Genomic DNA, 27,824 nt, shown 5'->3' with positions numbered 1-27,824 from the left:
TACTGCACTGCTTGGACATTTGGTCTTGTGTAATGTGGCATTCATGTTTTTATGAGAATTGGGCACTTCCCTGTTTTTGATTGTGGTCTCCACTGAGCAGGTAGCATGCAAAACAACCCCAGAAAATTTGGTCCCAGTGTCTCTGGGACATTTTGTTTTCCATGCAGTCCTGCCTCCAATGGGGTTGGAAGTTGACTGAGTTCTCTACCACTCCCCCAAAAAGTTTTTACCAGGTATATATTGTGTGTTCAACAAAGAACTACTTTTCACAATAGTGTAAATAGGAGTTGTGCAGAAAAAAAACTGTCAGATTTTGGAATCCTGATTATTTTAATGGCCCAAGGAGCTGCTACTACCACAGAACCTGAACTTTCCAACCAGCCTGAAAAATTCTTACCCTAATTTTTGCTTTGGTTGTGAGTGAGGAGGCACACTGATACCTCCTGAGCAGCTGCCAGGAGATGGGGTAGGTGTCTGGCATGGGAGAGGGCAGTAGAAAGGAGCAGAGCCACACTGCAGAGCCAAGGTGGTACAGTAATGGCCTTTTGACAGGGATGTGGTTTCCAGAATGTCTCTCTATTTCTGGCAGAAGATGTCAGGGCCAATGAATCCTGGAAGCTCTCAAGTGCAAGTCTGGATATGTTCTGTCTCCACGTGCCAGCTCTGCTGAAGGAAAAATGACTGCCACACCACTGTCCCATCCCTCAGCAGCTATTTGGCAACCTCACCCCTGCATAAACACAGCAGCTGGCTTGCCTGCTATCTGCTGACCCTTTTCTTTTCCTCAACTCTTATGCCCTGAATGGATTAATTTTTGGAATTTACAAAGAGTCAGATGTACAGTCGAGAACTGAACATGGATGAAAAAACTACTGGAAAAACGGGTGGGGGTTGCTGGAAAGCAGCATTATTTATCCCCCATGGCCAGTGTCAGGCCAAGCTCTTCTGGCTCCCTTGCAGTCCTTTGAGACCCTGCTGAATCTGATGCTTGTTCAAGGTGACCTGGCCACTTTTGGCTCCTGGCTCTGTGCCTCAGCCCCTTGATGGGTGTGTTCTGCAGCATGATCAGCCAGGAAAGAAGGGGAAAACCTCTCTTGCTGGCACAAGTATTTTTGTTCAGTTCAGACCCTCTCTCTTTCCCCCATCAACACTCTTGGATCCACCAGTTTCTTTGACAACATCCTTGGCTCCAAGCAGTTTCAGGGGCTGGGCAAAGTCAGAATTTTATTTTGGTGCATCTCTCACCTTGAAAAGTGTTACAAAAAATGAAGTCACTGCTATAAAGGGTTGGAAATTACATTTCGCTTTTTTTTTTTTTTTCTGTCATAAAAGACAAATATATTCAAACTGTAATTGCTTGTGGTAAATGGGATGGTTTTAACAAATTTTCCAGCTTATGAAATTGTTACAAGTCTTCTAAACCAATTTTTTTTTCTTTTTTTTTTTTCTTTTTTTTTTTTTTTTATGATTAGAGGTTTGGAGGTTTTCTACACTGAAATAACATTTCATTTTTAAATTTAGTTTATAGTAGAAGAAAGACATTAAATAGAAGGAAAAGTCCAAATCAAATATGTCAAATTTATTTTTATCTGTACCAATTTTTGCTTTGCCTTGCTTTGGTGGGGTTTTTTTGTTTGTTTGTTTTTGGTTTGTTTTTTGGTTTTTTTGCTCATGGTCTCTGAACAATTCTGTGATTTCTTTCCAGTTTTCTTTCTGATGTGGAGAGGAACATCAACTGAAGTTTCGAAAACTTTTATAAGAAAGGGAAAGTCTTCCCTGCCAAGCTCTAGCTACAGCTTGGATATGTCTGAAAACACTGACTGTCAAAAGCTGTGATCTGATTTTACCAGGAAGGGTTTTCTTATGTTGTCACACCCCTGTGTAGCCTCTGAAGAGTGAGTAACAGGGAGCTATTCCTGACAGTTTCCACCTGCGTGAGCTCTTAAATTTTCTAAAATAGAGTATATCATGTTTTGGAGATGGAGATGTGTTAAGATGCTTGGAGACAGCCAGAAGGATTTGTAAACAGAATTATATGAGACAGGAGTCAATGAATAAGAATAATGACATGTAGGAAAGGATTGGGAAATAAGTTAGGGATGACTCAGTGTGAAGGTACACAGCAAACAATCACCCATCACTGACAGAAAATGCATGGGGGAGCTTTGAAGCAGAAGATTATCTCCAGTAGAGACTCCAGCTTCTAGAAGTTTGTAGCTCAGGGACTCCTTGAGCAAAGAGCTTCATTCCTTTGTTTAAAGGCATGGCTAGGGTATCTTGAAATACAGTGTGAATACAGATAAAAATCTAGTAATTGTGACTTTTTCAAAGTTGAGTAAAACTGCTCACTGGAGCCGATGAAAAAGATTCTGTGGCACCTTGTTTCTTAAAGTATCTTTCCTTTCCCCACATTTCATTTGTGTGTTATGGTTTGATTTCTTGAACAATCATGCCAGTCCTGTGTTTTGGACTTTTGCCTGAAAAATATTTTGGTTTTTTTGTATATTAAGCCTTCACCCTTTCTTCCAATGAAGTTTCAATTAAAAAAAGAAGTCAAACTGCAATTTAAATATTTTATTCCACACCACTTTTAACCTTATCTCTCTCCCTAGCAGAGTAGTTAATTGGAGAGATGAAGCACTGGGTGGCTTTGACCCTGAAGAACATCATCTACTCTTTCTTCTCCTGCACATAAATCTCACTGGTGCACCTTGCCCTTTGCAGCATGATAAGACTGAGAGACCAGCACACACTCAGCAGAGGAGATGAGGAGGGTGTAAGTACAGATAGTTTCCAAATGACCCCAGAGAAGTCTACAAATCATGTTGCTAGCAACCATACTCTACATGGCAGGGATCCAGGGCCCTGCAATTAGATGCGACTATTAGAGTTGGCTTCAAGACACATTAGAAATAAGAAATTGCTGTCTTTTGCAGAATTAGAGCATCTTTTTATTGGATGTGGGGAGAGCAGATTGGTGGCAAGCCCGTTGCATGTTTTTGTATTCCAGGCAGTTTGCCTGCTCGGGAGGAAGCTATTTATTGATCTCCAACTGCGAGGGTTAATAAATCTCTGTTCAGACTGGTTCAAACTCTAGCCAGATCAGTCTGAGGCAGATGATAACTGCTTCTTAACCAGAGGCACTCTCTGAAGCTGCCCTGGTCTGGGCTGCAATAAGAAACCAGGGGTTTCTTGATCTTCTCTCAAGCCTCTATTGCTCAGGTAGTTGGGATTTAATTCACATGAAGTTCTTGTTTTTATTGCATGGCATTGAGGCCAGCAGCATTTTTTCCCATCCCTTTACATATTCCATTATACATCCGTGCCACCTTCGGTGGGGGTGAGCGTGTGCTTGGCAGACAGGCTGGTTTCATTACCCCATCTCCACCCCTCACCCCCTGAAGGACATCTTCATTAGGAATCTCTGTGTGTGGAAATCAGCTTATGCTCCACACAATATGTGAAAGCCCCCTGGAAGGATTTTATGAGAGGTCACACGCTCGAGCCTGCCCGTCACTGCCCACCCAGGGGTGGCCACCCCACCCTGCCCGCCTCCCCGGGACTTGCCCTTTGATTCCTCACCCTGAGTGGCGAATGCCTCCGCTTCAATAGACCTAATTTCCAATTGTCTCCATGAGCTTTGGAAGTCTCTCTATCACACCCTGAACAAATATGCCTTTTTTTTTTTTTTCCCCTTTTTTATTTGTTCTTCTGAACTCTCTGCTGAATAATCGGTTCTTTCCCCCACTTCCATGTTTCTGCTCTAATCAAGGACAGATTCTTGTGAAAATAGATTGGTCTTCCCACCCCCCCCAATGTGTCTATGTATTTTTTTTAATAATTTCCTAGAACTGGTAGATTTGGCTGGCCCTCGGGTCTCTTCTGCTGTAGGAGGGTTAAAGGGAGAGCTGGGTGGCCTGTTTGCTTTCAACTTTAACTATTTCATCATTTCCAGAGAAAACCCTTTCCCCTACTCCCCTTCCCTTATAGGGTCAATCTCATGTGGTGTAGGAACCCCCACTGAAACTTTGTTAGCAGCTTTGGGCTCAGGTAAAGCCTTCTACCAGCTGTATTGAGCAGCCCTGAGCTATTATGATCCTGAGAGGTGCTGGATGCCTGTTGGATGTTCAGTGCCCTTGGCTCTCACTGGGAATGCCAGGACTCAAGACAGGGACCCTTTTCTCCAGGGCTGTAAGCACACCCTGAAGTGTGAAAACTTTTGATGTTGAGTTTCATCATTGAGGACATTGCGTTTCCTGGACTTCTTCATTTCCCTGGCCTCCTTCTGGGTGCGGAAAGCACCAATTCTCACCTTCCCTCAAGGGTGCTGGGTGCCTGGCAGTGGAACAGCAGGGCCAGATGCAGTCTCACATCTAGAGGAAGGTGAACCTTGCATCCAGAGGAAGGTGAACTTCTGCAAAACCTGAGGAGGGCACTAGAGAAGTGCAGAAATGTCAAGACAGGGACTCAGCCAGCCTGTGCATGTGGCTGCCATCTGCAGAGCCCACCGTCTCTTCTGCTGGGCTTTTCCTGGGAGGGTGAGGTGAAGAGGTGGGGGGAAAAGGGTTCTCAGACAATTTTTTATGTTGTGGAGCAGCTAAGGTCTTATCAACACTTTCCTCCCCATCTGATCTGTGATTACTGAGCCTTCACGTGTACACACTGCTTGTGTGTGTGTATAAAAATATATGGCTGTATAATTAGAACCAGCCAAGAATATTTGGCTGAAATGGTGCTGAAGGAAGGAGGGGAATAAGGGGGTGTCCAAATATACCGATTCATTGGAGCCAGAACTCTTCATGGGAAGTGTCAGATTTGATGAATTTCCCATTCAGAAAAAAAAAAAAAAAAAAGAAGGAAAAAAAAATGTTTTGACATATTTTAAACATTCCAATGCAGTGTTTTTAAACCATCACCTCCCAGCCTCATTTTTTTTTCCTGCTTGCAGAGGTTTTTGAGATCATTCTGAATCAGGCAGAATAGGGATTTGAAGTGTGGCCAATGTCCTAAGCACTAGCTAAACAGCATCATTCAGTCTCTTTCTCTCCTTTTCACCAAGAAAATCTTCCTTTTAAAACTGATTGAAGCTGAAATGGTCCACAGGGATATGTCAACTTTAGCCAAATAGTATATTTGACTAGATGAGGTGATAGCCACCTCTAATTAGAATGTTTCCATTGTCTGTGTAGTTTAGTGACTCTTCCCATCTCCAAGATGCACCTACCATCCTACCTTAGGGCAGCTTTTTGACCGAGTCCCTTCACTGTGCTGTTTTTCCCTTACTCTCCTCTTTTGCCCATGTATTTCCATCTTCCCAGAAAGGCTCCCTGCTCCCTTGCTGGTGCTGCAGAACCTCAGCAACGGGAGCTCAAGGGGATGGCAGCACTGTCAGAGGCACACACTACCATACATCAAGACTGTGTGTGAAATCCACACAGCTCAGAGAGGCTCTGAGGAATTGGGACCCACCTGTTGAAGATCTAAGCTGTTATTAGAACCACATCTATCAGGGAAGTTGGCCTGGGTGCCATGTTGCCAGTGCTTTTCCCCAGATCATTACTGATGCTCATCTAGGTAGAAAGTTCTTGCACCGGAGCCCAGATCCTCAAAGTTTTGGTTTGACCAGGGAATCAAATACCTAAATACCTTTGAGGATTGTAGCTTTAGTTACTACATCGACAGTCAGTTTTAAATCCCCTCTGGAGAACTTATAAATGCTTCTTTATAAGCCTTTCAAGCTCTACTCTGACCTGACTGGCTTTGTCCTGGTGACACTGAGCACCTCTTTGTGACACTCTCACTTCCTTGCTCTGGGAGCAATTTCTCCGGGGTCGTGGCCACAGCTCTTCCCTTCCTCCAAGCCCCTGTGCAAAGCAGTCACCTGAGCCACTGTTTCAGGAGGTCACTGTGGGTTGATCTAAGCAGAGGTTGGCAGATACTCAAAAAGGTAAATTTACTTGTCTGTTCACATTTAAATAATACACAGATAGCCCTATATGTTTGTATATATATTTAAATATCCATATTATTCACATGCGGTGTTCCAATACCTTGAACTAGTTTAAAGCCAGGCTGAAGAGCTGGGGAGAAAGGACCCATCCCCAGTGTTCTTCCCACAGTGTTCTGTTCTGGGTGACACCACTGTGGGAGACAGAAGCTTGTCACTGTACCAACACCTGCAATTGGGAGCAGTGGGAGGGACACAGCATCTGTTTCCTTCCTTGGGACCCTGGAAAAGAATTACCCCTGTGGGTCACATAGGAGCTACCATCTGCAAGGTTTCCTGAATTTTCCTTGCTATCAGGTAGAAGCTCTAGAACTCCAGATTTAATTCAGCTTGAATATATATTATTGTCCTTTTTTTTCTTTCCGGTGCCATCCATGTCACCCTCAAAGGCTATTTATCTCCCCATGTTATTTTGCATTAGTTACAAAGGGCAGTCTTGTTAGATATGATGATAAATAGCAGCAAAAAATAATGCAAGCAAGAAATGATGAGCTGTTAAAAGGGAATTACGCTGTAAAGTATTCAAATGTTAATGGAATACTCAAAAGTGTAGACAACACTTAACAATCTTGGGGGTATTAGAGATCAAAATTTGAATTTATCTATTTTATATTATGGCAAACTCAAATCTAAAGCCAGACAGAGGTCAGAGAATTGATTTGGTACCATGTGAACTGAGAGCAAATCAAAGTGCTGCCCTACTGGGAAGCATTCCCATGGGGGTGCCTGGCTGAACCCAGCAGAGCAGAGCTTGCCCCATTGATGTGCAGACAGTGGTGATGCTTCCAGGGGAGCCTGGCCACCAAACCTCTGCTGGTCCCACAGCCCAAATTAGCTCAGGATTGCAATGCCAGCTAATTGTGTCTCCATACAGGAGCTGGACTCAATGATCCATGTGGATCCCTTTCCCACTCAATATTCTGTGTGCCTGCGATACATCCTCCAAAACACCATCAGTCTCTGACCTACTTTTGTCTCCAACAAAATCTCTTCCATTCTTATTTTTCCTGCTCCTTGCCCTGTTTTTCAGCTTGCTTTCCATGCCATGCCTCTACAAGTACATTCAAGGCTTATACAGCTTTTATTGATGTTTTCTTGTAAATATGGGTTTGGGCTGCAACCCACCCATTACACATTCAAAGGGTGCTTTATTGATAAGTCTCTACTAATCATAAGAAAAATCAGCTGCATGGTACTCTTTTATTTTCTTCTCCAGAGATCTGCTTGGACTCCCTCCTGGGCTGTGTCAATGATGGGGGCTGCCCGCTCCCCACGGATATTTAGGGGAGCTTTAAGGCTTCCCTAAACTGATTTTTATGTCCCATGAGCTCTGTGAAGCAGAGGGCTGCAAAAGCATTGCACCTAAGAGTGGGGATGCACAGGGCTGCCCTGCAGCTCTCCTGTGAGATCTGTGGTGGGACTGGCTGTGCCAGGGGCTGTGCAGCCCTGCTGCCAGCATCCATGCAGCCCTGCTGTTGGCATGCATGCAGCCCTGCTGCCAGCATCCATGCAGCCCTGCTGTTGGCATGCATGCAGCCCTGCTGCCAGCATCCATGCAGCCCTGCTGTAGGCATGCAGGCAGCCCTGCTGTTGGCATCCATGCAGCCCTGCTGTTGGCATCCATGCAGCCCTGCTGCTGGCATGCAGGCAGCCACACCAAAGAAAACACTGCAGCCAGCTCTGTCTCCAGAGCAGGAGAGCACCCACCCCCTGAGCCAGCAGAGGCTGCGGCTCACATCTGTTCAGACGGCCACACGAGCTGCACAGCCTTAACACTGCTGCTTCTCATTTATTCACCTGCCTTTTTTTTTTTTCCCCCTCCACTCTCTTGCAGACGGATTTCCCTCAGACAGGACCTCCCTGTGGCCGTCTCTGCCCGTGGTGTTCCCTCTGCTGAGTTCTAGGCCCTGCATAGGGGTGGGCTGGGGGCTGAGTTTGCCCGAAGGGCATTGCTTTGTACCTACCAGATGTGCTGAATTTCTCACTCTGGCTCCCTCTGAGCAGCCCCCTGCTTCCTATTGACCTTGCTGTAATTTAGATTCTCAGCCTTTTGCCAGTCCCTGCAGCTAATTTATTCTCCTGGTGTTTAATGTTGGATTTGCCTCTTTGGAGAAAGGTTATAACCACCTTGGAAATACTTGCAGAGCTGACATTCTCTCTTTTTTGTTATTTTTTTTTTTTTTTTCTCACTCCTTGAGAGCAAGCTCCTGTTATGGTATGTGGTAGCCTGCAGTTCCCCAGCTAGCAAATTCTCTGCTGGTCAGGTCTCTATGTGAGCATTTGCGTTCTATCATTAAGCCTTTAGAGATCTTGCCAGCCACTGGTTTGGCATCCAGTCATTCTCAGCAGGACTGGTTGCCTGTATCCTGTCTTTAGCTAATGCTCTGTCAACCACAGGGGAAACACAGCCAACAAGATCTCTATCAGCCTTTCAAGGACCAACCGTTCTGCCATGTGGACTGAAGTCGTGTGCTCTGGCCTGATCTATTTATTAAAGAGCTCTGCCAATCAGCAGACCTTGTCAAAAATAATGTTCCCCCTTATCCTCTCCCTCCTTCCTGGAAAATGTTGGTGTGAGTGACAAAATGTTTGTTTTCATTAGCTTATTCCATGGAAATTTACAGGTTCTGTTGGAAATTGAAAGATACGTTTTCAGCTGCTGAAGATCTTTCACTTTAAGATTTTTCAGATTTCCAATAAAAGAAAAATAATTGAAAATTTTCAAGGAAAGGCACTAATCACTGGTTAACACATGGATTTCACTGAATCTCAGCTTTCCAGCAAGACTGCTCTTTGCTTAGGTTTGCTAGTGATTGAATGGTTTTCCTATCACAGAGGTGCTCCTGTGGGATGGTGCTGAGGCTTGCTCTGGCCCACGTTGCCACCTGCTCTTCTAGGCAGTGTTGGCTACCTCTTACCACCCCCATTATCGTCCTGCATTGCTGGTTGACTTGACACATACAAAAATGGTCTTTTTTCTTGATGGAGTATGCTGGCTGTCTGATCATCTAGATGGCTTTCAAGCATTGTTTCAGAAGGAGTGTGTTTTGTTTGGAAGACAGTAATTGTAATTGTGTGGCTTAAATTCTTCTTTGTGTGTCAAAGACCTTGATCATTGTTTCTTTCTTCCTGTGTGGACTAGGTATAGTCATATAAGCGATAACCAGAGTCTTCGTCATTCCTTCGTGGTTGGGGGACCACATCTGAATGGAGGGAGAACTGTCCTAGACACTTCAGACCCAAGACAGAGGGTTTCACTTCACTTAGTCTTAAGATGTATAGAAATCTGTGACAAAACCAAGCAGTTCACACAGGTATCTTGCATTTTGATGACTACGTGATCTCTCTTGTTCATCTGAACACATCTGGCCCTGCCTTCCTCTCTCATCAGATATTTACCTACTCTTAACCTTCCAGACCTGAACACACAAGATCATGTCCTTGTTCCTATCCAGGCTATAGGCTTCCTACTTTATGGACCAGAAAGTGAGGCATTGCATCACATCCAGCTCATTAGGCTCTGCTCTGCTGTACAAGAGTAAGGGAAGGTGGAGAGGGTTGACCAAATAAAGTCTGGAATTGCTCCATTAGTGAGATAATGCTCACAGAGCCACTGTGATCACCACAATTAAGCTTTAAAGTACTCCAAGCAAATGCTGTTATTAGCTGAGCTCTGAGAATTGCTGTGTGTACATCGTGTGTGTGTGTGCATGCACACACGTGTGTTTCAGCCAGATGTTCTCAAGCTCAACCTCCTTGAGCTTGGCAGAGAGCTCCTTCCAGGAACTTGGACTTGTGACTTCAATGCCTAGTGGATTCCTCTGAGCTGGCCTCCAGTTTGTCTGGCACATACCAGCTGGCCATTTAACCACAGCTGGACTGGTAGGAGAAAGCTTTGGAAACTGAAGAGCCTTGCCCACCCTTGTTGGCTGGGGGAGATGGGTCTCCCTCTCTTGCCTGCCCAGCTCTGGAGGTGCTGTCACTCCAACACCTCGGTTGTACCACATAAAAAATCACCAAACAGCTGGTAGGGCAAACACAGGAAGAGCGGGTTTTCCTTTGGAGAGTGCAGCTCTGTCAAAACTCCAAATATCTTGAAATATTTTTAGTATGAAAACTGCTATTTTTAAAATCTTGAAACAACTTTTTAAAATGTGGTGTAATAGATTATATGAAATATAAAGTAAGTCCAACTAGTCTTGTCCAGATTTTATAAAAAAAAAAAAAAAAAAGGTGTGGGTTTGTGTTTTTTTTTAGAATGGAGAATTTAGTAATGTTCAGGTTTTATCCTAGCTTTGAAGAGAACTCTTCTGATCTTGAATGAGTGCAACTTACAGTCCCCCACTTCTTTTGTGAAACAAAACACTGGCTCACAGTGAAACTTAATGGGAAGAATTTTCTTTAAGATCAAACCCTATTTATGCTGCACAACTGAATCATTCAGTTGGAGCTCTCTTACAAAAGCCTCGGTCCCTCACCTGAAAGCAGGAAAAGCCCCACGTAGTTTATGTGACCGATCGTGAAACACGCACATTGAGTCAAGCACCATAGCAATGAGGAAGAAGAACGGCCCTGTGGGTAGGGCAGCGGCCTCAGACACGAGATCCGGGTTCCCTGTTCCCTGCAAGCGGTCCCTGTGGCCATGGCCCCATCACCTTCTGGGAGATCATCCTTGTTAGATAGCGATTATGGCTTTGGCAGCGGCTCTCATTGTGCCATTAGGACCGATCGAGTGCATCGTGTGCGCAAAGCTCCAGCCTGGTGACGAAGGTGGCCCGAGGTGATGAAGGTGATTTGGTGCTAGGTATCAACTCCTTGATTATAAGGAAACATGCAATCCTCTTGGCTTCTATTACAGTGCATTTTCCTCTTGGCTCCTCGGGGGGAGACAGAGAAATGCCACAGTTAGAAGTCTGCTGGAAGCTCACCAGTTGAGGGGCTGGTGGCACACAAGACCTGACAGACTTGGGAGTGAATAGGAGTAAACCCAGCAAGGGTTAGGTGAGGCCAGCGAGCTTTATTTTTGAAGCGGCACAGAGAGAGGGAAGAAAGGAAGGAGGAAACAGCTGTAAGGACATTTTTGTTGCTGACTGGTCCAAAGGAATGTGTATAAACAGCTTTAGATGTATTTTCCTGAGCATGCTAAGTGTATTTACTCCCTGCTCTAATTGGTCCTGCCTGAAGTTAGCCAGGACTAAGAGTTCCCATGGGAAGTACGCCTCACTGACTCAAACGGTCTGCAGACTGACTGGTGTTCACAGTGCAACCTGTGTTTATGGTGGCTCCCGAGCTGTCCTTTCTCACAGCCTCCTGCTGGAGCGCCCAGGGCCAGTGCAGATTTGGCCCTGCCCAAGGCTGCAGGCCAGGTGGCTTTCCTGCAGGGTGGCAGCAGGGCCTGGCTGGCACCAGTGCTGGATCTGGCAATACAGGAATAAGGGGCTGTGTCTCCCCCCAGAGAAGGCTGGTCCACATGGCTGAGGCAGAGGATGCTTGAATTTATTTCATGAGCTGGCTGCAGCTCAATTCTTCACTCAATCCAAGCAAGTTGCAGGCGGAGGCTCCATGAGCAGGAAGGTTTTCCTGGTGTGTGCATTGCCATGCAGGCACCAACAACCAAGGGCATGTTTGCACGTGCAAACGCCCCTGGATGCACACAAAGTGCTTGTTCCCAGTAAAACCCAGACAGACACTATTTCTGAAGAAAGTGCAAGCAGTCAGCAAAAAAAGGGGGGAAGCACAAACCAGTTTCTCTTTGCAAAATGTCATTTTGATGGAACTGACATTTTTAGCAAAGCCAGTATAAATTTCAATGTTTTGTTTTGTTTGTTTTAAAAAAACAAACACAGAAAATGTCCAAATATGTAATATTGACATTTTCAGAACCAAATGTTTTCCTATTCCATCCTAGCACAGTTCTTAAAATTTGAGTTAACTTTTTCTTAAAAATACTACAAAGAGACCAAAGGAAAAAGAAGGTTTAAGTTCTTCTGAAGTATGTGGGCTTTCCACAAATATTATCTTTTCATTCTGACTCAACACTTGAGCCCATCCCTCAAAGCGAAAATGAGATACCCTCTTTTGGGAAATGCATGTTTTACTCCACTATCTAAGCCAATTAGTTGTGAAAATGTTTCCAAAGAGCCCTGCCCACGACTGGTGATCTTTTGGGCTGCTGGCATCCTCCAGCCAGCAGACACCTGTAAAATGCATCCTTGGCAGGGCACCAGCACAACTGCCCTTCCCCTGCAGGGAGCGTCAAGGCAGAAGCAGGTTACAGCCTAGGCTGTCACCTTGTCCAAAAGAAAGATAAACCAAAAATCTCATCCAGCAGCTGTATTTCTAAAAATTGCTTTCCCTGACGGTACTTGAGGGCAAGAGATGTTGAGGAAGGGAGATATTTGAAAGGGGAGGGGGAGGGAGTTCCTGGGTGCAGAATGATACAAAAGTACAATGTGGGAGTTGCCACTGCCTTGCTGGTTGCCAAGCCATGGAGCCAGCAGAAGTTGATAGGAAGGGAAGCACTGGTGTGGTTCTGACAGTTTTTAAGCACTGTGTAAACACTGGTGATAAGGATTGATTATGACTTCAATTCTCCTTCATCCATTATATTGCTTTGGATCTACAAAGAGAACCCATAGTGAGTGAAAAACTGAGCAGTGGTTTTGAGTTTGGTGACCTTGGATGCTGAGCTGGGCTCAGGATCTCCAGCAAGGTTTGCTTCATAAACATGCTGAGCCTCTGGTTTCCCTTCTCTTTCACTTCCACCTTTCCTTCAAAGCTCTCTTTCCTTCGGTGTTTCCCAAATTCCACCAGCCTCTGATGTGTTGGACATAGCTCTCAAGACCTGGCATCAGAGCCTCCCCATGTGCCCAGGGGGTGATGCCAGTCACACCTGCCATTCAGAAGAAGATACTGCCCACAGATTTACCAGGACCACTGAAGGGAAACATCAGCAGCTGAGAGATGGACAAAATCAGCCCCCAGAAGAGACCAGATTGCTGCTCCCAGCAGGAAAACTGACCTTCAGGGAGTGTGGTGTGTTAAACACCAGCAACACACAGTGTCACGCACGATACACATGCCAACTCTCCAGGAGTTTTCCAGGAGTATTTCCAGTTTCCAGGAGGTTTTCCAGTTTTTATCTCATATAGAAGTTGATGCTCTGAGCCCCAAAGACATCCTATTCAGTCCCTCAGGACATGGGCTTGCTGCCCATGGCCCAAAAATTCTCAGACTTTACAGCTGGCTGGAGGGGTTATGAAAACCTGCAATAAATCCAGTCTGATTTTGATTTCTTTTTCCTTGAGCTGGTTCTTTCCATGTCTCTTTCTTTATCTTGCTATCCATCCCATGACATCTCTCTCCCCCTTCTTCTGTGGCCCCACACCAGAACCAGCTCCACCCTTCCCTGAGTGTCCCAGTTAGGAAGCAAAAAGGTAACTACGTGCCAGCTAGTACCTTCTTATCTAGTCACAGCATGTTCCCCTAAGGGAATTTTTGGCCTGGGACTGTGTGTGTGTGTGTGTATGTGTGTGTTTTATATGCTTTATTTTTATCACAGAAAGGATAGACAGTACATTATGTCTTCAGTCCAGGAGGTTACACACTAGATAAGAGACAGACAGATATACTACAACTGCTCCAGCCTGTGGAGTTGTGTTCCTGAGATAGCACTGGGAATGTAACAGGTAAACTGTTTCCAACCCCCCACATTTGGGCAGTGGATTTTGTGTCAACAAATCCAGATCCAAGCAGAGATTTCAATGCTGATGTTCCCTGCAGACAGAGAACAAAGTCCACAGTGCTTCTCTCCATTTCTGCAACACTTGTACCTTCTCATATGCCTCAGTCTCTCATCACTCCCATCCTATCTACCCCTCCTCTGGCATCATTCTCACCCCCTCTGTCCATCTCCAATCTGGGTGTTTTACGTGGTTCAGTGATCCCTTTGGGCTCCTCCAAGAATATATCCAGATTTAAAAGGAAATGGGGGCTGTGTGTGTGTTTAAGCAATGGTGGTGTCAACAACCTCATAGTGGCATCTGTTAACCAAAACTGGGAAATGAAATAAAACAGGAAAAAGTATTTTAGTATTAAAAGCTAGAATCAGAGATGGTTTATCTGTGCCTACTTCGTGCATCTTTCTTGAAACCAGCTGGGCTAATTATAATGCTGGAGACTGTATACTAGTTTTTAAATGATTAAGGGTGAGCCACAATAGTGGGTGATCCCCTCTACAGTGATCAACCCAAAAGAAGGATCCCTTTTTATTCAATCATTTCAATAACAGTGTCCTTGCCACGGAGCCACAGCTGTGGCAGGCTCCAGTGGCCATCCAGGGTCTGATTCACAAGCACCATCATTCCTCACAAAGCTCAGGGGCACACAGGCACTTCCATGAAGCCATTCAGCAAGGGAGGTGTTGCAGAGCATTTGAGTCATCCCACAAACTCCTGCCCTCCTTCACCTCCCCCCCAAAGCCCCTGTCTTACGCTGTGAAGGTTAACAGCATGTTGCAGCATCACCTTTGGGGATGGTGATGCTGCGTTTATTTTCTCAGGAGAAACAGATAAAGGTGGCACCAGCTACTACCCAACACTAAAACTAAATTAGTAAATTTACTGTTCTTTCAAAGCTGAGGGATGTGACAGGGACTGTTTTGGATTTTGATCCAAAGCTTAGCAAAGCTGTGACCTTTGTATCAGCCTGACAATGAGCAATTGCGGCCGTGCTGCCCCAGCATCCATCAAACGCAATGATTTAGTGGCTTGACTGGCACTGCAGAGATAAAAGTCGCTGTAACCAAACATTGTCACAAGATGGATGTCTCCCACTTAGAAAATATTGTCTTAACTTAGGCTTTAGTTTTCTGGGTGTTTCTGTGAGGGTCTCATCCCAGTGTCTGCATCCTTTACAATTATTACACAGACTTTAATGGATGTATCTTTGTGTCTAACCTGTGAGATAAGATCATGCCATCATCCTAATTTCCGAGTAAGGGAAATAAGGCACCATGAGATTATCAGCAATCTGTAACCACTCCTTGTGTTACCCAGCAAGAACCATATGAATTTCAGTTTTCCTGATTAGCCTTTTTTGTAGCTCTTTATGCATGTTCAGCGTGGCTCTGGCTGCCCCCAGGTCCAGTCCTAAAGTCTGACAACCTTTGCACATCCTATCTTTCATGTCTTGCACTTGGCAACTTGAAATGAGACATATGCAACACACATCTCAAAGCTCTAATTCCCTAACCTGTGTGGGCTTGACATTGCCTTTTTGGTGTCCTGATGCTTCTGTTCATGCTATAGATATTCAGTATACACTTAAATTTAAAGTAAAGCTGACATCACCCCTGCAGTGTCATTTTCAATGACTCATGTGGAAAGGCTAATTAGGCCATTACACTAACTCGCAGGATTTATAATCACTGCCTATATCAAAGGAATATATCAATCAAATATCAGATTAAGTTGTACCTATGCCTCCCTCACCTTCCACAAAACTCCACACTGACTGTTCCATTGCTACTCAGGCAATACAACTGTGGGGCAATGTGTTTTCTCTTCTCAAGTTTCTAGATGAGGAAAACCAGAGGTGTGAGAGCCCAGGTCAGCAAAATCCAAGTAATTCTCACAGCCTTCTCCACCTGCATGCGTCCTCAGTCTCAGCCCTCTGCTCAGAGTTTGCAGGTTGAGGAGATGAGACAGGAGGATGGTCCCTGCCTCATCACACTCCTGGGTCCAGTTGAACTTCTCTGCAATAACTACACTTCTACTTGAGCCCTTTAGCAGCTGCTCACCTCGACCTCCAAGAGACATGGGCAGAAGGGACAAATTTGGGTTTGATTTTTCCTTCCTTCCAAAGTCCCCCTTTCTTGTTCAGCTTTTGACACAGCTTTTCTCTGGCTGATGATCAGCTTGGACACCAGAACACTTTCAAGGTGCAAATGAAGTTCTGAGCAATGACTTCTGCTACTCTTAACGTCTGGCAGCTAGTTAGAAGCTTCTCCCAGGTCTCCCAGCCTCCCAAAGACCCTCCTCACCCACTGTGAGGTTCTCTGTGGCCAGCTCTCACTGTATGGCAGAGCTTTGCTGGGGCAGCCCTGTGGAGCTGGCAAGCCCACAGCCCAAGTAAGCCTTTCTCCTCCAGCACTTTACAGCTCTGAGACTGTTAAAGCTTGCACATTCCTGAGGCTGAGCATCTCACAGTGGTTTTGGGAACAGGTTATTCTGCCTGCCTCTAGCTTGCTTTTATATTTCCACATTTCCCAGCAGCTCTGCATGGCCAGTAGGAGGGCTGGGGTCTGCTTCTTCCAGTGTGCGTGGTGGGACTGCGTCCCTGCTCTGCCATACAAGCAATAATTTGTTGCTCTCATTGGTGAGGAGAGACTGGCTGTATGCCTGGGCAGTGGGGCTGGGACCCAGTGGGTGCTCCTGCCAGCCAGAGTGTCAGGCAGGGTAGCATAAATGCTTTCGTTTCAGCTAAGCGGTTTTGGAAAAGTGTTTTCTTTTCATTCTCTTTCTAATTTTGGGCTCTGAACTCAGTGCCCAAAACACACATACACCCGAGTCTAAAGTCCAGCAGGCCAAGATACATGTGTCATTATGGGGACTGTACAAACAGGAGCAGGATGGGAGGGAAGAGGAGTCAAACAATGGAGTCTCCCTTCTTTCTGCCCAATATTTATTGTTATTTTCATGTGTTTGTCCCTGGCTACCCTCAGGCATGTCCATGGCAGGTAGGGTTGAGCTGCACCTTCCTTGTTTAAGCCAGATCTCCTCTATCCACTCTATTTGACTGTTTTTCCCCTTTTTAAATTAATTTATCAGATTTTCCGTGATGGAAGACAACACAAGCAGCATCCTGTGGCTGCAGCACAGCACACTTCTGCCTGTTTCCAGGCTAATATCACTACACCTCCATCATCCGTGCAGCACAAAAACAGGACCAGATGCACAAAAAAAGGACCAGAGCCCTACATGGGGATGGGCTGAGGAAACAGCCTACCCATCCATAAACACAGCCATCTCTTCCTGAAGATGTGGCCCTAGGACAAGATGTAACCAGGCAAGTAAAAAGCCAACAATTCATGAATATTTTGCAGACAGACAGGAAGACATATTTCAGTTCTAACAGAAAATAATATTTGATGCTTTGCAAGTTAGTAATAACGTATTTTATCCATGTGACTTTTTCTGCAAGGCGGGCAATGATACCACATTATTGATATTGATATTCTTTGTACTCTATCCCATGTCCTTATTTGCACCATTTCCCATCTCTTATCCCGAACACTCATGAATTTCTCATTCATCCAGCCACATAGTTAAATGGACAAGAATACAGATCAGTTGGACCTTGAAAATCAAGGGGTTTGTATTTAATATTATTTTCACCTGTGAAGCAAGGCAATGATATTGGCTGAAAATGGATGCTTCCACAGCAAGTTTCTTCTCTTGCACGTCCCCAAAGAAGAGACCCATGCCCACCATATGTCATCACCTTGTGTGTTCGCACAGGCACTGGGTACTGAACAGAGGCTGTACTTGCAGCAGTGCACAAAATGTTATATTCAGCATGCTAAAAGAAAAAATTAAAATTATCACATCCTGAGAAGTTGCCTAAATATCCTTAAAATAGATTTTTCCATCATTTAGGGTCTCATGCAGAACCCTGGCTGATGAGGTCTGGAAATCTGCTGTTAATTTGCTCATTAGGAGGTGTTTTTACAAGGGCTTTCAGCACTCATGAGTTTTGTGCACTATCTAAAAGACTCACTAAACTTCCAATAGCAAACTGCATGAGGAGACACATGCCCTTTTGGTAGATCCCATTGATCCCCTAACATCAGCACTAAATCCAGACTCCCCCATGGTCTCCTGTCAATATGGTGCCAAGTCATGAAGCAAACACGTTCACATCCCCAGATATGCCATGACTGAGAAGTCCTGGGTTCAGAACAGATCTGAAGGAGCTTTTACCTGTCTATCCCAGGAATGCATCCCACTGCCTGTGCCAGCCTGCATGTGCGCCAGCAGTGAGTCCTGGGCCGTGACGTACTCGGAGGAGCAATGTGGCTGGGAGTGTGGTGGGGAATGCCGAGGATGCCACGACAGGAAACACGGAGACATAACATGTCCAAGTGGGGTAACTGAGGCAGACGGAGCAGGAATGCGATTATATGACCCCCGCGGGATTTGGCTGAGACGCCAGGGCGTGCTGAGCTCATTCCTCCGTCAGAGGCAGGAAGAGAGCGGAGCAGGTCTTGCTGTTTGTGTTTTATCAGATAGAAATGAATGGCATCAGCAAACATTGTGGTTTGGGGAAAGGTGGATTCCAGCAGCATTCCCCAGCTCCTGCTCGGTGTCCCAAAGTACTAGCAGAGGGAGAGAGAGCAAGTGAAAGGGCACAGGGGCACGCTGATGTAGGAGAGAGACCCACCTGCCAAGGCTTGCCAGCAGATGCCAGTGGGTCAGGCTATTTCAGTGTGCAGGCTACAGGGCCCTTTTATGAGCTCATTCTTCAACGTGATAAGGAGTTTTCCTTTGGAAAAATTTCAGGTTTTTAACTTGAAAATACCTCTTTCTCCAAAATAAAACTGTCCGTGGGGGAAAAAAAAAAGTTTCAGTGTCAGCTAATGCAAATAGTCCCTTGTCAGTGGTTTCAGCTCTGGGGAATCCTGCACCAAAAATATTTTAGGTTCAGTAACAGTATTATGAATATAGACAACATAGGGTAAAAGACCTTGACACCCTAATAATAAATCATCTGAGTGTTATTTTCTAGGTTTTACAGGTAGCTTAAGTGTTTTATGTGAAGCTCTGAGAAAACAAAACTACCAGTCCATCTGTGTAACATGGCTTGGTCATTCCTCTTCTTTTTCAGCCCAGTTTGGGATTATTGCTATCAGCCCCTTTGTGTTTTATGCACAACTTCCCAAGTCCTATCCCTTCAACCATGTCCAGCAACACTGGCAAGAGTAGGAGCAGATCTGAGGTGCTTACAGAAAAGCTGGGAATAAAATTTTCAAAAGTTTGGAAAACAGTTCTCATAGCAACCGGTTTGGACTGGTACCTGAAACATCCCTTATGACAGATCAGAATCAATAAAAGGGACCTCATCAAAACTCCTTTGCCTCCCAGATATATTTCCTTTGAATGATTCCTGCTTTTCCCAGGTTGAACACTTCTCATAGGTTAAATCAAGGTAGCTGTTTTTCCCCTACCTGGCAATACTGGAAGTCTCACATGCATATCTGAGCAAGAAGTGAGATTGCTCCCAGTCTTCTACGCAATTCAGGAGTCAGGATGTTTATTTAGCTTTCTAAACTATATGGACCATGTCAGAGCTCTGAAGTCTGCCGGAATTTCTGAAATGGTTGATAATGGGCTTCAGTTCACATTGGAGAGAAAGATTCAGATGGCTTTTGGTGCCTTTGGTGCATTCATATTCCTATCCTTGTCCTTCCTGGTTCTGAACTGTCACCTGCCAAAAACATGCTGAGGTCAGGGCTCAGCTGGTGGCCTGGCTGGTGGGAGAAGCAAAAACTGGCCTTCACTTCCCTCTTTTAGCTTTGCCTGAGCTTGGGAGTGCTGACTTTAGTGAAAACTTGTTTTTATCAGTCTTCAAAGCTGCTTGCTTGTTACTCAAGGGGCAGAGAGGCAGTAGACTCCAGCTGGTTAAAGTCACTTCTCTGACCACAGACTTTGACCCCTCCCCAAAGTGCTAATTTCTAGTGCCAAACCAAAAAGGATTGCTCAGCCCCTCTTCCCCTATCCCTACCCCCTCTCTTTGACAAATGAAAACATTGCAACTCTTTTCTTTTTTTTTTAAATCAATTTGTACAACAATATTCTCTCGTTATTATGTAATTATCAATACACATACAATCCAGGAACACCTCAGAGAACCTTATTTCTTTTTCTTTCACTAACAGACTGACATTCCTAAACAGATGGCTGAAGAACAAACCCAGGCTCCAGGTTTTTGTGCTGAGTTTTGCTGTATGGACCCTGGGATGTTTCTGAACTGATTTCTTTGAGAAATGAGGGAAGTCCCAGGGATGGTTCTGCTGTGGGCCGTTCTGCTGGCTGTCCTCCTTCCCATGCAGCCAAAGCCAGGCAGCCAAAGGATCAGCTGTGAGCACTCTGAGTCCTTTTCCCAGGAGGGTCTGACCCAGGTGGAGGTGAGGGATGGCAGGAGAGGCTGCAATGTGCCTGTGTCCCCAGCAGCCCTCAGCTGAGTTGTGCTGTGCAGCTGGATGTGCATTACAGTAGCCCTGAAGTGTCTCTTTCTGCTGACAGCTGAAGCTGATGGTGCACTGGGTCAGACATTGCCTTTGCCCAAGCACCAGTGGGTTTGGCCAAGATCTAAGGCAGGCCTTGAGGCCAGGCTGAGAGAAGAGGCAGGGTTGTGCCCAGCTGTGCAGCCCTTCAGCAGAGAGCCAGCATTCACAACCCTGACCACAGCCGTGCTCCTCTGCACACAATAGCCAAGAAAACCTGCAGGAACCATGGGCTTGAAACATGCCCATGGGGAAGATGATTCTCCTCTGGCTTATTAACTCCTGAAAAGATTTTAACCAGGGCCAGCTTGCAAAAAAACCCCAACCCAAGCTCAATAATGCAGAGACAAGAAGACCACTGGTTAGCTATAACTAGTGTATTTAGCTACTTCCCTAACCATTGTCCACCCTTGTTAATGGTTAAACACTCCCTGTGTCACTGTTTGCGGTTTCTGGACAATTCAAACTCTTTCAAGTGGAAGGAAGAGTGAAGCATGGAGGGAAATCAACACCAAAGGCCTGCTTGTATTTTACAAGACATCCAATTAAATGGCACCTCAGGTTTCCTATAAGTGTCATTTGTTTTCCTGTAAGGGACTTTTATTAGAATTCAGAAATGCATGAATGAGCAGAGTTCTTAACCTTGACTTGAGACTGGTGAATGCGTATTGTGCCTTACTCCCATCCTTCATACTTATGTGTTATCTTTCCCTTATCTCCACACTATCAGAGAGCTTCAGTTTTCTGCTTATTTATCTCTGTGATGTCCTCAGGACTTATGAAAAGAGTGAGATATGACTAACTTGCCCAAAGCCGTGTGTCAGCACAGAGGATTGATGATTTGTTGTCATGGTAGGTGGGTGACCATGAAGTCTTTCTAGAGCACCTCAAATGTCACAGCAGCCCTTTGGCCGTGGGCCCTCACCCTTCTTGCATGGGAGGGGTTGAAGCTGTGCTGGCCTCAGGCCCTCATGGGTCTGGGTGCCCCTTGGCTGCCCTAGCTGGAGTTATGGGGGCTTTCCCTGGCCATGGGGCTGTGGCAGGTAACTCATGGCCCTGCTCAACTACTGATGTCTCAGTCCTTCACCGAGCTGAACGTGCTGAGAGTAGCAGATCTGCTAAACCAGGTATTTTGCCTCTTGCAATCAGATGTTCAATAAGGATTAAGCTGAATCTACTACCTTAATTTCTTACTTCCTCACTTCCTGCTCCTGCCCAGTGGCCATGACATTCTGTTTGAACCAGGGATGAACCTCCTCTGGTAGATGGAGACCCACACCCAACCTTTGCCTCAGACTTGAACCAAACTGACTCTTCAGTTGAGTTTGTAAAGTTCTGTCAGCATTTTTTTCAACTTTCACGTTCTTCTGCCCTCTTTGGGATTTGACTGGAAGTAGAGGCACCAAAATACCCTGAGGAATGCTGCCTTACAGTAATTTCTGACCCTGCTGATTAACCAGTCTTTCTGATTCTGGTTAACTCTGCTCATTTACAGGCCAAAAACCCACTTGGGCAAGATTCAAACAAACATCCAGGCCAGCAGCTTCAAGGGCTCTCATTCAGAAGCAATCAGTCAGAAATCTCTTGGTGGCACCGACATCAAAGGTACAGTGTTTTTCATTGCATGGCCACACCGACGTCACCACTGCAAAGCCTGATGTAGGACGGAATGAGCAGATCCTGCCAGGTTTCACTGCTGGATTTGGCAGCATGCAGAAGTTTTGTGATGAGCTCTACCAGAGGTGAGGTGATGTTGGACAGCTGTGGCATTCACCAGCCTGACCTCAGTGACAACACTGAGACTTTCTGGGAGTCCATTGCTAAACTGTCATGCTACGTAAATAGCTTTGTGCTTTCTGTTTCTTTCTTTTCTTTTCTTTTTTTTTTTCCTTCTTCTTCTTTCTCTTTTATCTGACAGACAGCCTGGTCCATAGAACAGTATGCTGGGAAGATGGGCTGATATGAGTGCTCTTCCATGCAAAGACATCCAATATTTTCTCTTGGGCTGTCTTTCCTATTCCAGTGCTGATCTACTACCATATGCCCCTGCAGGTGCTGCTGTGGTCCTTGTCTTTCCCTGGGAATTTACTGAATCTTGGATGGGCTGAGGGAGGTACGAGGGCATCAGGACCACCCAGTGCATAGCTGGCACATGTCCTTACAGCACTCAAGCATGTGAGCAACAAAACATTATGCAGGAGAAAATGAACCTTTTGCAGACAATTAAAAAAATCAGCCAGTGACATGTCAGCCAGCCAGGATGGCTTGAGCAGCTTCTACCTGCCTAGCCCTGCCATTGAGATATGGCCCTTCTTGCACTGCATGAAATGTAATTGAGGGGCAAGAGGGAAGTGGCGGTGAAAATTCTTATGTTTAACATCTGTTAATGAAAGATCATTTAACCAGCTGCAAAAAGCCAGGGTGGCTTCAGCTTCCCAAACTCGTGGTGCCACAGTACTTCTCAGAATTGTGCTTCCTGTAGGACAGCACTGCTGGGATGAAAGGGCATTTTAGTTTCAAGCAGATTATTGCTTCATAGCACCGGGGATACAAGGACTTTTGAGCTTGAGTCTGAGCTTGACAGCTCCCCCCATACACATGTCAGATGTCCCAGTCCAGCCTCCAGCCCTCATTCCCGACCACAGCAGCATAAGAACAAACCACCCAGAGTTGTTGCTTAAAGGGAGAGCTGGCTGATACCATTTTGATGGTGAAGTACATGCATCTGGATGGATGCTGTGTACAGCAGGACCCTCTGTTTCCTGAGAAAGAGATGAAAGATCAATTATGGGGCATGAAAGTGGGGAACTGAGAGAACACTAGATTCCACAGCTCTGCCTCAGGCAAAGAACAGGCGAGTCCTTAAGGAAGCTGCTTTGCTTCCTTGTTGGTTTTCTTTTCCTGTTTCTCAGGGGAGACAGAGTCCCAAGGTTATCATCTCCCTGCAAGCAGCAGCCACATCACCTCCATCATACTCTGAAAACAGATGAAGATTCCAGGTCCATTGCCTGGTTTCCCTCACAAAAGATGCCTCATAGAAGCCTCATCAGCTTCTTCATCTCACTTCATAGGAAAATCATGATGGAACACAGCTGCTTCTTTATCTCAACTGACTTCTCGTTCTCCCTTCTCCCTCCCTGGAGCTGCCCAGGTTGTCTGTTGGCACCTCCACCACAGTGTCGGTGCCAGTGTGCAGCAGAAGGGGATTTCATCTCTGAACCATGCTGGATTAGGAGGTGGGAGTCAGTACTTTCCTTCCAGCAGATACCATCCAACCTTGACCTCCACCATCCACATCTGCAGGCCAGTGCCCTGAAGCAGTGCTCCTCTTTGACTCTGAAACTTCTACCCAGATGATCATTTTAGCTGGTAAAGAATTTTTCTAACATATGAAGAAACAAAGACCTAGCAAACCAAAATATAACTAGTGCCCAGCTGCCTCTTTATCTGGCTGTGCTTTGTTTGCACAAGCTGAAGAACTTTGTGGTGCCAGGAGGGATGTGATAGAAGTTCTTTGTCTCATAAATTATTTTGGCCCCATCTTCCCCCAGGAGATAGGACTTGAGAGCAAGAGCTGGCAGCATGGGTTCTGCTTCCAGCTTTGGCACTGACCTGCTGCGTGACCTTGGACAACTCACTTCACCTCCCCTAAGCTTCTGTTTCCCCTCCTTTCCTTTGTCTGCCTTGTTTATTTGGACTGTCAACTCCTAGAGAAAGGAATTCAGCCTCCGTGGCAGCTTGAAGATTGCATAGCATGACAGGAGCCCAATTGGACTTGCTTCTGGGAGGTACTACAGTAAAAAAGTTCATGATGATGACTACAAACTAGCATTTGCTAAACAATTGTATGGGAGTTTTTGCTTATTAAGTGGCATATGTGAACTAGCAGAACATCTCTGACAGTTCAGAGAGCTTGTCCAGGGACAACAACTGTTTTTGTTCCTTTTCCATGGCCACACTGAAGACCATATCTACCAGCTCCATAAATATTGACATCTCCCTGTCCCAGCTGCACAGTGGGAGGAGTGGGAAGCATCTGCCATGGAAAAGGGAATGTTTGTTGGAGGTAATGAGGAAGGCTTCCCTTGGAGTCCTCCCCCTCACAAACATCTGGACAGATAACAGCTCTTGTGAGAAAAGTTGAAAGAGCTGTGGAGGCCTCCTGGAAAGGGCAGGGAAACACTCTGCTTTGGAGCTGGTTAGCACCAAGGGCAGGAAGATGGAGAGAGGCTGTGGGGGCTAACGCAGGCCCTGTCACACAGAAGTCAGGGGTGGAACAGGCAAAACCAAGGCCACTAAAATCTTATGGGGCAGATCATCTTGAGATGAAACCACAAGAGCCTTGATTCCAGAATACACCTCTTTCAGGCAAGTGCTGCAGCTTTGAAATCCATTTTACCCTCTGGACGATATAAAAAGGTGTGATGAAGGACTTACCATCGCATTTGTGGCTCTTGAGGAGACTTCATACTCACCCACTGGCCTCTACTCTGCTCAGAGGCCCCCTGGCAGTGTCACTGCTGCCCCTCAACCTTCTCTTCCTGCTAAATGACTCACCACTGGTACACAAGGACATCATGATAGGGCAAGAATCACATCGTTTGCGCTACACGCTACTCCACAGATATAGCTAAGAGCAAATTGTTTCTCTAACATGCCAAGGATGCTTTCAAAGAGCCTCTTACCCCACTACCCCTTCGGCAGCAGCCCTGCAGCTTGACAAACTCCACTGGAACGCTTGTCTGCTTTTAAAATGTCTTGAATGTATTGCATGTATTGGCCTGTCATTGGTTTTCTCAAGCCCCCGCGACACAGAGGGGTCTGCTGGGAGCAGTGTGGAAATCCTTAAGTGATGCTTTCCAGTTGACAGGACTGGAGGGCAGGCACTACCTGCTGTTAGGGGAGAAAGTCAACCCAGTTATTAATCCATCAGCCAGAGGCCAATGCAGAATTGTTCCCCACAGTGCTGCTTTCCATTGCTTTGTCCATTTATGCCTGAGCTGGTGAAGGTCCTTCCCCTGCCTGCCTTCCCCCTCAGGAGCATCCTTCTGAGATGCATTCTTCCTACCCTGGCAATGCCTGGGAGTGCACAGAGCCTTTTTCTGTCTCCAGGTGTAACAGGTGGCATAAAGAAGGCACAAATGTAGCAAGGATGATCTAAAAGAATAAACTCCACCTGGCCTTAATTTCCTACTCCCCACTGCAACAGGAGTTTTGGAAACTCGAGGGAGGAGGACACATGGAAGAGTGATGCTCAGGTGTGGAGCGAGCAGGAGTGAGGGTCTCCCTGTGCATTGCCACTGATGGTGTTTACAGATCTGTGTTCTGCAGCTGCATCCAGCTTGCTGCACAGCCTGAGGCCATCACCACATGAAGCAGGTAAAGGGCAGTGGCTGCATATTTAAAGGAAACATAACAAAACAAGAAAAAAATCTGTTTTTCACAGCTTGCAGGTTGCTGTTAGGTAGTTACTCCTGTCCATGGCAGTTGCTGGAGCTCAGAGACCACCACAGACATGCAGTTGCCAGGGTCTGAAGGGTGAAATTCCTGTGTCTCAGTCTCCAAATTCTTCAAATAGTCCCTCCAATTTTTATGTTTTCATAAAGGCATGGCCTGCTGCCGGGTGACCTGGAAGAGGCATCGCAGTGCTTTGTCAGCACACTCGCCTCACTGCAGAAGCTAAGGACCAAGTTGTCTTATTAATCATTTAAAAAGTGGGGAGTGAAAAAAAATAAAAGGCACAGTTCTGGCTAATTGTAAGGGGGAAAAATGAGGTCAGAGTTCATTTTTTTCTCTGCTGTCGCTTCACAGTTCACTGGCTGACAAGGAGAGCAAGATAAGAAGAGACTGGAGATAGTTCAGGGAACAACCTCCCTCTCCCAAGGAGAAGTGGGGGAGTTCAGGTTTCAGATATGGATGGAGAGGCAACTGTGCTGGATGTTGAGCCACAGGACTTGGCAGAGGGGATGCCATAAGCTACTCCAAGAGGGAGCAGGGGGGTTTGGCATGGTGCACATGGAGCAAGCATGTCTCATTTTTTGCTTCCCCATAAACGTACTGACGTTGGTGCTGCTCCCAGGGAAGTCTGAGCTGAGAGGAATTGGGAGCCTTCTGCACTAGCAGCTGAGTAGGATTTCAAGCAGACACACTTGATTCAATCTAAGCCTTAGGGTTTATCCACTCTCTGTTTTTTTGGTTTTTTTTTCATTTCTTTTTAACTTAACATCTATGCAAAAGTATAGGTTGGAGAGGAGAGCAGAGCCCTGGTGCTCCTTCCTGCTCTGACACTGGGCTGATGATACAGCAAAGCCTGCCAAACCACCCTTCCCTCATTCTGTCCCCTATGGTCGCTCCTGCTATGAGCGGCAACTGCTGGAGTAACCGAGACCTCCTCAGGAGCGTGAGATCCAGAATCATTCATTTTATGGGGCCCTCCTGCGAGAGCAAGGGATTTGTTACCCTGATTCCTGCTGGGGAAGCGCTCCCACAGCCACAATGTGAAACACAATACAGCACGGACTCTGACATTCAAGCTGGGTTATTTGAGGCAAGTTTGTTACACGGGGCCTATGCAGCACAATTCCAGCAGTAATTATCCAGGCTCCTTGCACCATTCTGGCCAGTCAGATGCTAACTCTGGCCTGAAGTCTCAAAGTCACGGGGAAAAGCTGACGTGCTGTGCTTGGCTTTAGGGGTATCGAGGGAGGAAGGGGGTGAGAAGGAATCACAGCCAGGCGGCGGCTGTTTAGTGAAGACCCCATTGCTGGGGACATACTCTAAGGAAGGGGTGTTTGCTACTGTGAGCATGAGCAGTGGACTATGGCAGGTGGCTTGGGACTTTCTTCAGCAGTGGCACTCATGGAAGGTCCACTGTTGATGAGAGAGGTAAGCTTTCTGCTACAGAAATTGAAGTGATGCCCAAAACTCCTAAGATCAGGCCAGGGAATTACAACAAGCCTCTGAATCTCTGCCCCAGGGCTATTTAGCTTAGGGAGACTTATCTGCAAGATATCGTCTTAAGGTAGGATCAAAACTAAGGTCCTGAACATCTTTTTCCTTCCTCAATTGAACACGTGAAGAGCAGGCAGGGACTGCAGGGGAAGTGTGAGGTGAGAAAGGTGTTGTCAAACTCTTGTGAGAGGTTTACCTGTCTCCTGAAGGTTGCACAAGCCCCCACCAGCAACACTGTGGTGTGGCAGAGATGAAGGCTGAGCAGGTAAAAGGCAGGTGGGTCATTTGTGCCAGTCCCCAGACAGACATGAATAACCTGAAACACAGCCAGTTCTGCCGTGCTTCGAAACAGAGAGCAACTTCAGAAGAGCCGTGGAATGATAAGACACGCAAGAAGGAATAGTGGATAAAAAGGGCTGAACAGAGGACTATAAACATCTACAAAGATATGTTCCCCTGCTCCTCCAGGGGCCAGGATACACATCCCTTCCCTTCCTAGCCCTATTTTCCAATAATGCAGGATAAGTCCTAATTGCTTTTGCTATGGAAGTAATGACTTGTCAGGGTGTTTTCCTTTTTTCG

The 27,824-nt window shown here is 46.0% G+C and overlaps 1 protein-coding gene across 3 annotated transcripts in view; it reads left to right on the top strand.

Moving 5' to 3' along the window:
* Positions 1-27,824, top strand: part of LOC111930774 (uncharacterized) — a 119,261-nt gene that overhangs the window by 69,005 nt on the left and 22,432 nt on the right. For 2 of the 3 annotated variants that reach the window (XR_015288381.1, XM_086894293.1), the window contains one exon: positions 21,787-22,033. Coding sequence is in view for 1 of the 3 variants with exons in the window: in XM_086894293.1 (XP_086750419.1) it covers positions 21,787-22,033 (247 nt within the window). In the remaining 2 variants the exon portion in view is untranslated. Of the gene's footprint in view, positions 1-16,836; positions 17,075-21,786; positions 22,034-27,824 lie in introns of all 3 variants that reach the window. The other variant, XR_015288380.1, reaches the window with a different exon arrangement.

Source organism: Cyanistes caeruleus, chromosome 6 (assembly GCF_971803275.1).
Source record: "Cyanistes caeruleus chromosome 6, bCyaCae1.hap1.1, whole genome shotgun sequence".
Lineage (NCBI taxonomy): Eukaryota > Metazoa > Chordata > Aves > Passeriformes > Paridae > Cyanistes > Cyanistes caeruleus.
The sequence above is the reverse complement of the archived record's forward strand: the minus strand, read 5'-3'. Positions and strand labels throughout refer to the sequence as shown.